The sequence below is a fragment of the Triplophysa rosa genome, linkage group LG5 (assembly GCF_024868665.1).
Source record: "Triplophysa rosa linkage group LG5, Trosa_1v2, whole genome shotgun sequence".
Taxonomy (NCBI): domain Eukaryota; kingdom Metazoa; phylum Chordata; class Actinopteri; order Cypriniformes; family Nemacheilidae; genus Triplophysa; species Triplophysa rosa.
In genome coordinates this window covers 6,138,675-6,155,197 of record NC_079894.1, presented here as the reverse complement: position 1 = coordinate 6,155,197, position 16,523 = coordinate 6,138,675, and the positions used below count along the sequence as shown (strand labels likewise).

At 36.9% G+C, this 16,523-nt stretch overlaps 1 protein-coding gene across 1 annotated transcript in view; it reads left to right on the top strand.

Annotated features, from left to right (window-relative positions):
• LOC130554132 (collectin-12-like) overlaps nucleotides 1-16,523 on the top strand; it is a 38,044-nt gene that overhangs the window by 14,265 nt on the left and 7,256 nt on the right. Inside the window, 12 exon segments of the mRNA XM_057333575.1 lie at nucleotides 2,375-2,497; nucleotides 5,857-5,943; nucleotides 6,026-7,069; nucleotides 7,961-8,449; nucleotides 8,652-8,794; nucleotides 8,923-9,032; nucleotides 9,364-9,429; nucleotides 11,167-11,270; nucleotides 13,731-13,815; nucleotides 13,906-13,981; nucleotides 14,126-14,221; nucleotides 14,984-15,130. Coding sequence (XP_057189558.1) covers nucleotides 2,375-2,497; nucleotides 5,857-5,943; nucleotides 6,026-7,069; nucleotides 7,961-8,449; nucleotides 8,652-8,794; nucleotides 8,923-9,032; nucleotides 9,364-9,429; nucleotides 11,167-11,270; nucleotides 13,731-13,815; nucleotides 13,906-13,981; nucleotides 14,126-14,221; nucleotides 14,984-15,130 — 2,570 coding nt within the window.

The window sequence follows — 16,523 nt, the reverse complement described above, 5'->3', positions numbered from 1 at the left end:
ATTGCAATCTACCCTTAAAAAGCACAATCGCTGAGCATTTTTTCTTTAAAATCATCCTAGGGACCAGAACAGTTCCCCTAATTGATGAATCACTTTTATATATTTATATGTTACTTCCAGTGCCACACAAACAGCAACTCAAACATAGGTGGAAAACTGCCTTTTTGTTGCCATGGAAATTTCCATCACAAGCGTTTTGTTGAGTTGGGCTAATGCGAGTGGCTCAGGTACAGAGAAAAAAAGAGGAGAGAAGTACAGGAATTTTTCTTTGAGCGACTTCCTGAGTCCAAATGAAACACAGCTGTTGCACAGCCATGGATCCGGATTTCAGCTTTTCTCTCTGCCACAGTTTAACAGTCCCATCTCACACAGTCAAAACAGCATCTTCTCCATCTTTCCTTACTCAACTTTACACAATCTACTTCGAAGATCCGTAGCTCTCAGAATTTCTGTGTTCTGTAGATGTTATTTCTCATCTTTAATGTACAAAATGTTTGGACTGTTGACTCTGTTCAGGTGTTTGACTAGTTATTTTCTCATTGGGAATTTCCTGGATCCGAACCAGTCGTTGCAGGCCTGCTGAAACTATTGTTGCTGGAAACTGTGGCCCCTTTCCAGACCTTCCAATACTTCAGGCCCCCAATTCACTTTTCACTTCAAATTTTTGTATGCATGCTGACTGAAAACATAAAACTACATTTTTTTGGATGTGGGACAGAATGTTAATGTTGTCATGGCCTGAGATGGAGATGGCCTGAGTTCATTTCAAATGAATGGCTCCAAAATGTGTTGTTTTAGAACGAAATAAGAGAAAAAAGAGCACATCTGTACTTCCCTGAAATCAGCTTTTCCCTCCTGATTTGAAAACACATGTTGGGGAGTTAGCAAAATTTGTGTAGTTAAAGGCCGTCTAGCTTCAATGTTGAGAACAAATTGGCCCATTTCTAGTTAAACAGTTTTCATTAGGCAGATGAAAAAGAGCTATGTAGATGTGACGCATTCATTGTTTGCTTTTTCCTCTCTCTTCAGCACATCCCACTGACCCATAGCCAGAGGTGGTGATGACGCTTGTTGTTCACATGCTGTGGTTTGGTTATAGTTGAGTTAGGTTGGGTGGGGGCCGATTGGAGGCCTTTCTCGATACATTCTCCACATCCGGGGCCGTAGCCCTGGAGGGTCTTTCGAGGCGTTCTGCCGTGATGTTTACACAGATGTTTGGGGCTAAGGACAAGCTCCCCTGCGACCTGCCCACCTCCCAACTCTCTCCTGGGGCTTTCATTTCGGCCTGACCTGGATGCCACGGCTGTCACTGCGGCCATCTGGGGGGGGGGAGTTAAACGAGGATGTGAGCCCCGTTGTGGAATGTCTGGACTTTTTCTGAAGTTGTTTGGATGTTTATTTGCTAAGGCTCTTGTCTGCGTCGACCTCAGCACAGCAGGGTTCCTCTTAAATGTTTTCTACAGGATTAGCTACAAACATGCATACGTGATGTTTTGTTGCCAATACAATTTTCACGCTGTACATCCCACTGGTTCGAAGTGTGACGTTGTAAGTGATTCTCTATAGGGTAAATAATTTGATGCAATAGTCATTCTGAAACAGACTGACGCGTTCAGGACAAACATCACATATGGTCGTCGCTCACCGTGGTAATCTCTGATGGTGTAGTTTCAGCTTGGCTTGTGAAAACAGTTATTCTGAGGAGATCACTTCCTCACGTGCTGAGAGATCTCTAGAGCTGCTTTGCGTGAAATCACTGAAATATTTGTTTGTCTGTTGGAATTTCGTTTTTTCTTCTACGAATTTTCCTGCAGGTGTTTCAGATATTGTTGTTTTAGATATTGTTGTTCACCTTCCGTTATGCAACAGTCACAAACTCTGAAATGAACTGAAATAAAGAGTGTAGTAGCTGTTCGTTATCAGCATCATAAAGACTATTAAGTTCATTTCAAATAGAAGCAAATATGCTAATGCTAAATGTGCCAAAATTAGCAGAAACCTCATGGCGTTCCAATGAAGTGATCTGAAGGTAAACACTTTTATATAGTGCTTATATAATGAAAGTATCCGCCTAAAAAAGAGATTCGGACCAAGAGGGAAAGACTAAATGGTGAAAGGACATTTTGACAGTAATGTGGTTTTCCCCAGTCGTTGTTTAGGTATGTTTAGTCGTTTAACCGGAAACTGATATCCCGACTTCTGTCAACATCAGAAGATCGTCACTAAGCTTATGCGCATTTATAAGTCCATTATTGCTTTATAATGAGAAATTATTGATTTGAGAGAATAACAAGTGATATTCCCTATTTTCATTATTTCTTATTTCATTATTTTGAAAAATGAGAAATATTTTTAATATTTCTTTCTGTTGCAGGTATCCAGGAGGGAATTGAATGCACTAAGTGTAAAAATGACTGGGCCCTGAGGGTGGCTATTGCTCTTCTGTATGTGCTTTGTGCACTTCTCACCATAGCTGTGGCTGTACTCGGCTACAAAGGTAAGAAGTTTTTCATTGTCTCTGAAAGTTCTGACTCATTCATCTCTGAGGTTTGACATGCATACTAGAGCATTATATTGATCTTTTCCAAAACCAAGAGGGCTCCCAATGGCAGCAGTACTTTAGCACTTTGAGATTTCTGTAAATATAAAGTGCGCTATAAATAAAATGTATTATTATTATTATTATTATTAATTTATTATTTTGTGGCATCATAGGCCTGGTGCAACTTAACTAGATTCTAAGGAAGCAATGCAAGTATCATCACCCAAAATGCATTGCCGTGCACAAATTGTCTATGATGATGCTTTATAATTCTATGCTTATTGATGTTTTGCTCTGTTAGCTTAGCAACATGTCATTGTCAAACTGTGTGGCATATTGGTGTATTCAAATATAAAACGCTCAGATTGGTCACTTATGAGGATCAATGATGGTTGAGATGTCTACTACTGTATGTAGGTAGTGAGGCAGCACACTGCAAAGCTCATACTGTACGTTTGGATTTTCAGCCTGCATTTCATAGTGAAGACATTCCTGTTGTCTGTTGTTTAGACCAAAATCCTGGAATACTTTTAGGTTCATTGGGTCCGTTCGTTTTCATGATTTCTACCTCTCCCCGTTCAACTGTGGTTCACTTTACTTCTTGTCTTGACATAAGGCAACTGTATTGAACAACAGAAACAGGATTGTTTCCAAATATTATCACCATGACTATTACACTCACATGTGTTTTCTCTATTAGCTGGAAAAGCCAACAGCACAAACAGGCCTGTGTGAAATAGCTTATTGTGTCTATTGCCAAAAGGCAGGATAAGATGATCCGGTACTGTATATTCTAAATGTGTGAATTGATCTCGGCTGTATTTTCTTTTGAAAGTAATTTAAGTAAAAGCTGAGGTTGTCTTACAATAATATTAAGTGTTTTTGTATGCGGTATTGTTTTATCCAATTGTTATTCTGTCATCAGAACTTCTACATCACACTCAAATCTGTCCTTGACAACATCTTATTTATCTTTAAATTAACTTTATCCGAGTTCAGTGGTATTGTCCAGATAAAGTCCTTGATGTACATCGAATCCACATGTCCCGTGTGCTTCTCTATAGTCTAATGCCATCCAGATGAGCAGCGAGTCTCCCAGCAAACCCACTTTAGCAGCAATTTGTTGTCCCAGAAACCACAGGTTGACTGACAGGAACTTTGTGGCATTCTGAATAAAGTTCATGTTTCCTTTGTTGGCAAGGTCAGAAGATACGTTTGCTAAACGTTGTCTAAATTACCCACTAAACAACGCCTTAATGACATCAGTTTATAATTGCATTGTCAGATTAACGCCAGTGAGTGTGCCGGTGGTCTCTGATGCACATTCAGGGTTACGTCCCTTTTGGACATTTCTGTCACATTGAGGCTAAGAAAACGTTCCCGCTAAACTATTCAAAAACAACATGAATTATTCTGAAAAATAATGCTCTCTACTCAAAGAAATAAATAAAAGTTTGGGGGGGGTAAGAGGAGAAATTTGCAGTGTTGACCTCCTGCTGACAGTCTCCCAGTGTGAAAATGACCAACAAGCCTTTGAAATAGACCTCCATGTTTAGTTTCTCCCCTGCAGCATATATACGTTTTGTGTTTGGTTACACAAGCGCAGTGAGGAATGCTGTCACCCAACATCTTTGATGTGTTTTTGTTCGCTGGCAGTGAATAGCAAAGTGCTGCATGTCTGAATGAAACGCGAGTGTAAAAACAATGGGCGCAAATACACTGGAGAGTAAAGATGATGACTTTATTTTTCATTTATGTTTGACCACCAGTTGAGAAATTCAGTGAAATAATGTATTCCCGGATTTCACTGCTGTATCAGAAAGACCCATAATACTACGTTTTGACTGTTCTGTAGAAAAAGACAATGTGAAAATTGGTATTTTACAGTTTTTCTCAATCGCTTTGGCTCATTTCTCGAATGAGACTTTTTTTCTCTCAAAACAATAAGTTTGGGTCTCTGAACAGTTAGTTTCTTGTTCACATCAGACTTGCGTTTCTTTTTGATTCAGGCAAATTGCGTGTGTTTTGGCACTTGTGTGCACAAGGCTAGGTACAATTCTCAACAATATGCACAATAACTAAAAGCATATAGTTTGATGATCAAAACTGATGAGCTGTTTCTCAGTGAAAATGTCAATCTCTTCAAAACTTCTGAACATTCTTTCATCGTGTGAACCATCACGTGCAAAATGAGCCATTCGGTTATCAAAATCTATAAGGCATGCATGTACATTCTGTGAATATCTATGACATTGGAAGTTTATGTCCACTAAATTGTCAAACAGCAAAAACTGTAATCAAATACTGATAACCAAGAGAATTTGGTCAAATGCACAGTTAAGGTGCCCTCTAGTGGTGCACATAAACACAACTTCAGAATTAAAAGGATAATTTCCCCCAAAATGCAATTCAATTCTGTCATCATTTATTCACCTTCATGTTTTTCAATACACTATATTTTGTGGAACAAGATATTTTGAGAAATGTCTTTTTGTGTCCATACAATGGAAGTAAATGGGGTCAATGCTGTTTGGTTACCAACGTTCTTCAAAATATCTTATTTTGTGTTCTGCAGAAAAAAGAAGTCATACAGGTTCGGAAAGGCAGGAGGTTAAGTGAATGATGATGAATTTTATTTATTTTTTATTAACTATCCCTTTAAGAGTAACATAAGCATACACACTAAGGGTTTCATCAATGTCTAAGAGCATTATGTGTTAGCTGGGTAAACAGTCCCATGCTGATAATGATTATGGATATTCACATTTTAGCCCTGAATCATCTTGAAATTGTTCAAACTGAGTTTAATTATTGTACAAATCATGGATGAGAAGAATCTGTCTTTAGCTATAGTGGTGCCAGCAAGACTGTAGACACTCATATAGAGACCTTTAAGGATTCATTCCAGATTCCAGAGGAAATGAAGGGTCGTACATTTCCTGCATGACTGTGTGTGGAATGTGTGTGTTTTTATAAATGTACATTAAACAGGTTAACAATGTTAAGTCATGGTTATGGCCTTAATTTTACTGGAATTTATGTATTTGTATCTTTTCCTTTCACAATAGAGGATCAGCTTGTGCAAATCTACATCCATAGAACTCAAAAGACATATAATAAATATATTATTGACTGATTTTATTATGATGTTTAAATGAACTTTGTGGAATTCCACAAAATTGGAAAAAAGATTCCACTAGAGCTTATTCATTGTACACACTAAGTATTTCACAAACATTCTCTGTTTTGAAGTGATTTATTGTATACCAGTTGAATCAAATTCTGACTGGCATTCTGTAACGTGTGTCCCACAGTAGTCCAAAGGATGGATAATGTAACGGAGGGAATGGAAAACAACGGTGGGAAAATCATGGCCGTAGAGACAGATCTTAAGTAGCTCGGTGAGTTTTCCCGTGGAAATCAAAGTGCCTGCCAGAATACATCAATTCATTTTACTTACTGAAATCTAAATTGAATTTGCAGATGATCAAGCTGGCGAAAAGTCCAAGAACGCCACCAGCGAGCTCCTCTTATTCAAAAAGGAAATTCAGGCCTTGCAGAATCAGCTCAATGAAGTCGCCCTGAGGTCCTCCAGCAACAGAGCTGCTCTGGATGACCTCCGGCTAGCCGGCGAGGACGTGCAGAACGGACACCTGTCGCTGCGAGATCTGCTGGAGAACAACGCCAATGTCATCAGCAAAGTAAACCGCACCTTAATCACATACAGCGGCCTGATCAATGGACTAAAGGAGGACACCGTACAGCTTCAGTCGGATCTTCAAACGCAAAGCAGCAAACAGAGTCAAAACACCCACAGCGTCAGCTCTCTGAACTTCACCCAAACCCAGCAGAGAAACCTCATTAGCTCCTTCCAGAGGTCAGTGGAGGACACGAGTCAGGCCGTCCAGAAGCTGAAGAATGATTATCAGAGCCTTCAGCAGGTGGCCAGGCAGACCAAAGCAGATGCAGACTGGCTGAGAGAGAAAGTGCAGAACGTTCAAGCTTTAGCTGCTAATAATTCAGCACTCACCCGCTCCAACATTGACACTCTGGAGGACGTGACCGCTCAGTTAAACTCGCTCTCAGAGCAGGTGCAGAACGCCTCAGCCATCACTGACGGCCACGACCAGAGCCTCCGCGAGCTCATGGACCAACAGCGAGATCACGACAATGGCACTTCGATGAAGTTCGATGCGCTAGAGGCACGTCTCGACCGCAACGATGGGGAAATGGACCGCATAACAGGGAATGTTAGCTTTTCCGCACAGCTGCTAGGGGCGATCAGCATAGATCTCAATGGTCTGCGCACCTGCGCCGAGACGGTGACTCGACATTCTGACATGCTGCTGGGGTTGAACAACAGTGTGGCTGAAACAAGGGTGGAGAGCACGGAGCTCAAAGCCCAGCAGGAAGAACTTGTAGGCAGGCTTGACAAAGAGGTCAGCAGCCTCTCCATAGTCATGGAGGAAATGAAACTGGTCGACAGCAAACACTCGCAAATCATTACAAACTTCACTATCCTTCAGGGTAAGATCGTGGGACTAGTACTCTATTGACACAAATTAAAATCTTAAAGGGGTAGTTCACACACACAAACAAAAAATGTTTTCATCCTCATGTTCAAATCCTGTATATGGCTGAAGATATTTTGTGATATTTAAAAGAAATGTGATTTCATACTGTTCATACATTGGAAGTTCAAAATATCTTCTTTTGTGTTCTGTCAAAGAAAGAAAGTCATACAGGTTTGAAATGACTTGAGGTTAAATAATTGATGAAAGGATTTTAATTTTTAGAACTTTAGAACAGTTTTTAAACTTTAATTTAGTGAGATTCTGTTTGTTATCTATGATAGAAAATTGTTGTAATAATTCGAATTTTCATAATCAAATTATGATATTGTTATATTTTATCTGATATTTACATTTTATATATTATGATTAAAATATTGTAATATGTTAATATATTCAAATATATTGCATAATATATATATATTTGAATGTATAATATATTTTTACTATGTATACTTTTTTGTTTATAATAATTCAGTAATATTAAATATAAATAATCGTAATATTATATATGAATATGATATATAATAATAATCATATTGATATATTAACAATTATTATTGTTTTATAATTATAATATATTCATACAATATTATAATGATATATTAATATTAATATGGTTCAAACAGCCTTATTAGTTGCACACATTTTCATTGTCCTTTTATTCTTATGTACTGTATCTGGGATGCATTTAATACAAAAAATATATAAAAAACACGATTGTCTTTATAATTAGCAACCAAAACAAGGTGGTTAGATCACATGTGCTGCGATCATTTTTTATGTATTTATTTCCAGAATTAATTTCATTTTTACTGTTAAATAAATTCATTTTTAAATATTTCAGGCCCTCCTGGTCCAAGAGGTCCTCGGGGAGACAAAGGGTCCCAAGGGCCGGCAGGCAAACCTGGACAGAAAGGTGAAAGTGGTGAAAAGGGAGCACCTGGTGTCGCTGGACCTAAGGGAGAGAGGGGTCCAGCAGGTCCTCCAGGTGTGCCGGGGTTCAAAGGCTCACCCGGATCAAGAGGAAGCCCTGGACCAAAGGGCTCACGAGGGTCAGGCGGTAGGGCAGGGCCTCCTGGAGAGAAAGGTGACCCTGGTACATCTGGTCTTCCCGGAAGAGATGGCCAGCCGGGTCCGCAGGGGCCACAAGGACCACTGGGACTCAGAGGGCCAGCAGGGCCCAACGGACAGGAAGGAGCCCGTGGACCTGTTGGTCCTATTGGTCCACCTGGACCTCCTGGATTACCAGGACTTCCTACACCGGTAGTTGTGCCACCTTTAGATCCACAAGGCTTTGTTAATCGCCAGGTCACTCTACCCACAAGTGCTCCAGGTACAAACTTATTTCTTAGTACGTAGAGCATAGAGTAAATAATTAATGTACAGTAATATGAATGTGTGATTTTATGATAAAGTACATTAAGATCTAAAAAGTGTAGTTGTGGATTTGTATGTCAATAAATGATTCATGCGATACTGAGTTAGGGGTAATTTGAGCATAATAAAAAATGTGATAATATGTGTTTTTATTTAAGGGTGCCCACATAAGTGGAAGAGCTTCAGAGAGAATTGTTACTACTTCTCAGCTTCAACAGAGAATCTAAACTTTGATGAAGCAAAGGAAAGATGCAGCAACAAGAGTTCATCGATGATTATTATCAATGATGAAGATGAGGAGGTAGATTCTGATTCCTATTCTGTGTAATCCTGGGGGCTCGAATATGCAGCGTAATACATTGTGCAATGTATTAAAGTACTTTATAGTCTTCTCTGTGTTAATACATTTAACTTTATTAAATATCACAGCTATGGGTAAAGAGGCAGATTTCTGGAAAAGGCTATTTCTGGCTGGGTCTCACAGACAGTGCAGAGGAAAACATCTGGAGATGGGTGGATGGAAGTCTGCCCGACTATACGTAAGTTAATCAATCAAGTAAATACATACAAATGATTCCTCAGTTTAATTAGTGACATGCACTTACTGTTTATTACTTTAATGTAGTAATATAAGAGTCAGGGAGAGTGCTTTTTTTGCGGAATATATTTACAGTAAATATATGGTATACAGAGCTGCAGGGTGATATAATTAAATCAATCAAAGTATGTAATAAAGGAATTTAATAAAGGAGGGTAGAGCATATGTGAAACATTTCTGCTGTTTGAGTTCTGCAAATTCTGTGTTATAGCACAGGTTGCCCATAGGGGTATGTGTAATATTTCTGTTTTTTATTACTCTTATTTTAACAGAAGATGGAAACTTGGACAGCCTGATAACTGGAGCCATGGTCATGAAGAAGGAGAAGATTGTGCGGGGTTGATACACGAGGGCCAGTGGAATGACTTTTTCTGCACAGAACGCATTGGTTTCATCTGTGAAGGAATCAATGAATGTATGTCACATTTCTTACTTTATTCCCACTGCTGTCCTTCTGAAACCTTGTATCTCCATATTTCGGGATGTTTATTTTTTGGCATGAATCATTTTTATTACTCACTCTTTGTGTTTGTCTCTGGGTTTTGCAAATACCAAACCAATAAAAAGTATTAAAAAGTGCTTGTCAAATTTGACAGTACCGTTTTTAATCATTTAAAAAGGACAGGCTTTTCCCCATTTGGACACCCTAGGTTTCGGAAAGACAGTGACGATATATTTTAGATTTTTTTTTGCTTGTTTGAATTCAACTTATTGTGTTTTCTTCGTTATTCACAGCAAAAGTCCCAGTTTTATAGCATCCGTTACTGAATGAGCAGAGAATATTGGAATTGACAATCACAGAGACACTTCAGAAGACCTCTGTCACAACTGCTTTGCCCAGTCAGCATCTTCCCTGATGGACACAAAAGACATCAGCGATCAACGTGACCAGTTAAAGACTGCAAATGACATTCAAATACACTGATCACCAGTCATGGCATTGTTTAGATGAGAAAGCTGTAATGTATTGTAATCATGTGATTGTAAATACCTTTATAATGTTTTACCTGTGTCAACGCTGATGCCACATTACTCCAGTGCAATACAAAGAAGCTTTGGAGCTCCTTTAATGAAGAGAAAGCTACAACCAAGCATAAAGCTACAAATATGCTGATGTTTTCAAATATGCTGAGTTTTGCTTCCCAAGTCTTATCAGTGATGTGATTAAAAATTGAACATCAAATATTTGATTATATGCATTAGTTATGTATAAAATAGTTGTGTATTTGAATATGTATGTCATCATAAAAGGTCATGTTTTATCAGAAATAAAATATAGTTTGTTTTTAAATATGTGCTATGCTAAAAAATCTTTTTTCATCCAACATGTTTCTTTCATCACATATCCATCTGTGTTTAGAGTGTGAAATTTCCTGCATTTCCTGTTGGAATGTTTATACACTCCTCCATATTAAGAATGTTTAACATAAATTTGTTTCACATTTTAATTTATTTATAGGTAGGTATGTATTTAGGTAAAATGTTCATTTTTGTTTCGTTCTGTGATCTACTAAGACTATTTTTTCCCAAATTTCAAATAATAACATTGTTTCTATTTGCATTTATTTGCAGAAAGTGAAAATTGGAGAAACAGGTAAAAATAACTGAAAATAGGCTCTGTCTTTTTTCAGACCTCAAATACTGCACAGAAAACAAGTTCAAATTTACTTTCACGTGTTTAAACTAAAATCACAAAACATGTTTTTGTTACCAAGCGTACAGACAGGTTAAACTGTCATGTTTTCACCATCACCTCATGACTGTTGAGTCACAGGAGTCTACCATGTGATTAAGTCATATGATTTAACAGCTGTATTTTTCAACGTTTAACAAATCCTTATTTTAGCCTACTCGAATAACACAAAGAACTCTCGCGCAAAACAATGTGGTGTTTATTTGGAAATGACAGATAAGTGTGTTTCAACAGTATTCAGAATGGGGTTACTCCAGCAACACCTCTCTATTACCCACAATACACTGGTCATCTTGCGCTGTTAGGAGGGGTTTCCATCAGCAACACGGAGAGTAACGTTAGTTTTTACTTTATCATGTTTATTCATTCACATTTAACCAAGTGCTGACAGGGAGACGAACAAGAAGAGGAACGAGCTTAGATCGCGTCGTGTATATATCTCTGCCATGCCTCTCTTCACGTCTAATCCCTTTGATCAAGATGTTGGTAAGTTTAAGATGTCATTCAGTTAGCAGCCATGCTAACGCTAGTTCAGCTGTCTATTGTTGTTCATAGCGACCCACCGCCTTTCTGATTCTTTTCTATATTATTTGTTTAATATGTGTGGGTTGCTTCGCAAATGTTATTTAGGTGACTATACATTTTCCATCAGTGATTTTGTGGCAAAACTGTAAGTTTAAAGGGTTAATGACAACAGTGTAACAGCTAGCAAGCTTTGTATGTTATTAGCTTGTTTGCTAGCTAAATTTGTAGCGAACGGAATTATATTTTTTGTGTTGGTGAGGCATTGGCAGTGCAAAAAAGTAAAAACCAATGGTGTCCAATTCACTTCACACGATTAAAGGTTTAATTCAGCCCGATCTGAAGCATTTTCACTCTGTACGTGAGCTAACGGTTCATACGGTGACGCTGCAAATGTTCTACAGTCTTATTATAGGAGTGTGATTATTGAGATTATTGCTTTGTTTTGATGACATGTCTGACGTCTTTGTAGGATGCTATTATTATTAAGATAAAGTATAGTGTTATGTTTTATGTCATAGTTTTATCAGCAGCTTCGCGTTTTGCTGGGCCACCTGAAAGTAACGTTATCTTAGCTAAAGTTAGCCTATTCTGATAAATTAAATAAAAATGGATGCACGTTGGGTCTAAGTTAATTGCCATCTGAATTGATCAAAACATGTTTAGGCATTGCAGGTTAAGTGGTTTTGAAGGTCTAAAAATCCAGGAGGGGCAAACTCAGAAATGATGGACAGATATAACGTTAATTTGTCTGCAAATGTCATGCTGTTCATGGTTGTCTGATGTGTTGCTCTCTATAGACTGTTTCAGCTGCAGCAACAACAAACATTATGTGGCCCAAACTTAATTTCCGATTGACCTCTGCAAACAATTAATAACGGTTGAGTAGTTTAAATTAATTTAATACAATTAATATACAGTAAAATATTAATATGAATATAAATTAAATTAGGGCTGTCACGATTATGAAATCTGGCTGACGATTAAATGTCTAATAAATTATTGCGATTATGATGATTAATTGTCTGTTTTAGAGCTTTGACTTTTTCTCATACATTTTTTATTCAGCTTTGAAACGACCACATTGTTCTGAATATAAAGACCATGTTATTTTTCTTGGAAATACATAGGAAAAAATTGGGTCATCATACTTAAGGTTTAGGCTTTTACCTGTCAATAATACAACCGCCAAATACTTGTAAATTAAGTAAATTGATCAGGAGTGAATTGAAGCCACCATTAAAATGCTATCAGTCATAGAAAAGCTTCTAGTCTGTTTTTTTTCTCACTTGCAAGACTACAATAAAAGTTTACTTCTATGTTAATGAGATTTTGGTAGACTGGTTTTCACACTGAAATAATATTAAATTGCACTGCAGGTTATTGTTATGGTATATGCTTTAGTTTTTTTTTAAAGTGATTGTGTTGTGGTGATACATTTTACAAGTATTACCATGCTTTAGTTACAATGTATACAATATGCAGATGCACTACAGCTCCCCCTAGTGTCTTCTATAGAGATGTGCAATAATTGCGATGATCTGAAACCATCGCGATGAGGTCAAACAATCGCCATGAGACCATTATCTAATAATCGTGACAGCCCTAAATTAAATATAAAATGTTATATTCTAACGAGGGCTGTCAAACAATTAATCGCGATTAATCACATCCAGAATAAACATTTGTGTTACTGTTTACATAATATATGTCTGTGTAGTAGTGTGCATATAAATTTTGTATTTATAAAAACATACACATACATGCATATATTTAAGAAAAATATAAAAAGTAATAAATATTTACAGGGCTCGACATTAAAGCTTGTCCGGGAGTATACTATAGTATGGTTCAAAATCACTATAGTATCTAGGCATTCCACTGCAGTTTACTATAGTAAATAACACTTTAGTATACTACAGTAATTTATGTGGACAAATATAACTCTATTGTATAGCAAAAAAATAAAACAAGGTAGGTAAACAAAAAATTAAATGGCCCTAATTTATCCATCTGTATGTAACATTAAAGTCATTTGTCAGTTACCTGCCTATTCATGTGATGAACTGCACTTGTATATTTTTTTAATGATGACAATAGACATTTTATACTTGTGCTACAACAGTTTGGCCTGTGCTACAAAACTTTAAACATCTGTAGCACCAGTGCTATGTGCAATAAAGTTAAGGTACATACCTGACACTAATAATAATTACTAGTGCTTGCCTTTGTTCTATAGCAATAATGGAGAGTATGAACAAATTTAGGTGGCCGCAGCAGACACTAGGTAAAACACTTTTAAGCAAACTTGACCAATCAGGATTCGAAACAATTATATTGACGCTTCAAATGAAATAAATTTTTTTGAATGCCTTTGATTCTTCAAAATGACACAAAACTTGTAAAAAAAAAAATTATCTGCAGAGAAAGCAACAAGTGAGATGAACACAGCTGAGGACTGGGGACTCATTCTGGACATATGTGACAAGATCGGACAGTCTCGCACTGGGTTAGTGAACAAGAACCTTCAGGATGTTTACGAGATGTCTTTGATTTATTGGTTTATGTGAAACATCATTATGCTCATTGTCTTCTGAAGGCCTAAAGAATGCTTGCGGTCTATAATGAGGAGAGTAAATCACAAGGATCCCCATGTCGCCATGCAAGCGTTGACGGTAAGACAATCGATTCTTAATGCATTTATGAGATGGGAGTATGTTTCCTTCTTGCACATGCAAACATCTGAGGTCATTGATGAACTTTGATTGTTTGGAATGAAGCTGTTCTTAATGTGCAGATTATTGGTTTCTCTTACTTAGCTACTTGGTGCCTGTGTGTCAAATTGTGGGAAAATATTCCATTTAGAAGTTTGTTCCCGGGAATTTGCTAGTGAAGTTAGCAACGTGCTAAATAAGGTATGTGCTTTGTTTTGTATTAGACATACAGTTTGCCTATGTACTGTGCACATTCAGCTTGTATTCGTAAACCCATACACACACATGCATATATATTTAATAAAAATCTATAAATGTTTCTATATGTGACCTTGGATCACAAAACCAGTCTTAAGTAGCACGAGAATTTTTTTGGCAATAGCCAACAAAACACTGTATGGGTCAAAATTATCGATTTTTCTTTTATGGCAAAAATCATTAGGATATTAAGTAAAGATCATGTTCCATGAAGATATTTTGTAAATGTCCTACCGTAAATATATAAAAACTTTATTTTTGTGAGTAATATGCTGTGCTAACGACTTCATTTGAACAACTTTAAAGGCGATTTTCTCAGTATTTTAAATTTTTTGCACCCAGAGATTTAAATCGTTGTATCTCGGCCTAATCTCGGCCTAATATTGTCCGATCTTAACAAATCATATATCAACGGATGGCTTATTTATTCAGCTTTCAGCTGATGTAAAAATCTCAATTTTGAAAAATTGACCCATAAGACTGGTTTTGTTGTCCAGGGTCACACATAAATATATACATGCAAATGTTTCATAAATAAATGTGTATGGGTTTATAAATACTAAATTAATATGCACAGTACACAGACATATATTATTTAAACACAGACTTTTATTCTGGATGCTATTAATCACGGTTGATCGTTTGACAGCCCTACTTTATTGTTGTGTCAAGCACAAGACTGATGTTTAGGTGTCTGTCCTTAAGGGTCACCCAAAGGTATGTGAAAAGCTGAAGGCTCTTATGGTGGAATGGGCGGAGGATTTCCGTAATGACCCCCAGCTCAGTCTCATCTCAGCCATGATCAAGAATCTCAGAGAACAAGGCGTCATATTCCCTGCGGTGGGCTCTCAGGTTAGCGGGCCAGTCTAGCTCCCTACTGTACAGCTTTATCAGTTAACTGGATTCTGTGAAATATTGTTTTTTATTGTTTTGTTTTTTAATTGTTTTATTGTTACTTATTACACATATATAGAGAATTAAAGTGTGTTAGACGTGCAGTTTCAGTTTAAAGGCCCATTTACACATACTCAGTCAGAAGTTTTAACATGAACTAAATGTGCAACCACATAATAAAGTACTGTGCTGAATGCAGATTATATGGATCACAAAATATGTACTAACATCTAAATATGTGTATTTCTTCTGCTTAAGTGTGAAATATTGATTTACAACCATTCATTGTCATTAAAGGAACAGTTCTGTCATCTTTTACTCACCCTCAATTTGTTCCAAATCTGTATAAATGTCTTTGTTCTGTTGAACACAGAGAAAGATATTTTGACGAATTAGGGATGCTCAATTCGGTTCATTTCCCTAACCGAGAACTGACACTTGTTATCCGAACATTAACCGTTACCTGATAAGATTTTAATATTAAATTTGAATTAAATAAAAATTCATGCTGCGTCTCATTTTGAAGGCTGCGTCCTCTGGAGGTCGCATTTGTCGGCCGCAAACGCCTTCACATGCGGCCTCCGGAGGACGCAGACTTCGAAATGAGACACAGCCTCAGTTGACGAGGGTCTGTGACACGTTAAAAATACAAACATTTTTTTCACAGATTTATTTTAACATGCAAACAGCATCATAACGTATAGTTCAACAACAGCACCTGCATTCACATATGATCACATTTTCAGGAACATGCAGCGTTTTGGACAATGGAGAAAAAAAATCAATAATATGCATAAAATAATATGCATAAAATAAAAAACATGTATGATTTAATAGTTATTTAAAAACAACAAATAAGTAACTCAGAAAAAATATTAACAAATATTTAATATTCAATATTTAACAAATAAAATCAACATTCCTTTTAAATCGTTTAATAAAATATATATAAAAAATAATAATTCAGTCAAATTTTTACTATCGGTTAACGGTCAATATGAACATCCCTAGGACAAATGCCTGTAACCAAATAGTTTTTGGCCACCATTGACCACCATAGTAAGAAAAATGACAATGGTAGTTAAAAGTGCCCCAGAACTGTTTGCTGGCCTACATTCTTCAAAATATCATCTTTTTTGTTCAACAGAACACAGAAAAAAAACTTCCAAATCTGTAAATGAAGACAGAATTTTCATTTTTGGGTGAACTTTTCCTTCAAGTGCAAGAAGTACAATTTTGTATGAACAAGCAGTCCTACAACAGATTGTTTGGCCCACACAGAGATCTGGTCTCACCATCAATGTGTCAGACTGAAATTACATAACAGATATAAAGCACTTGATATAAAAGA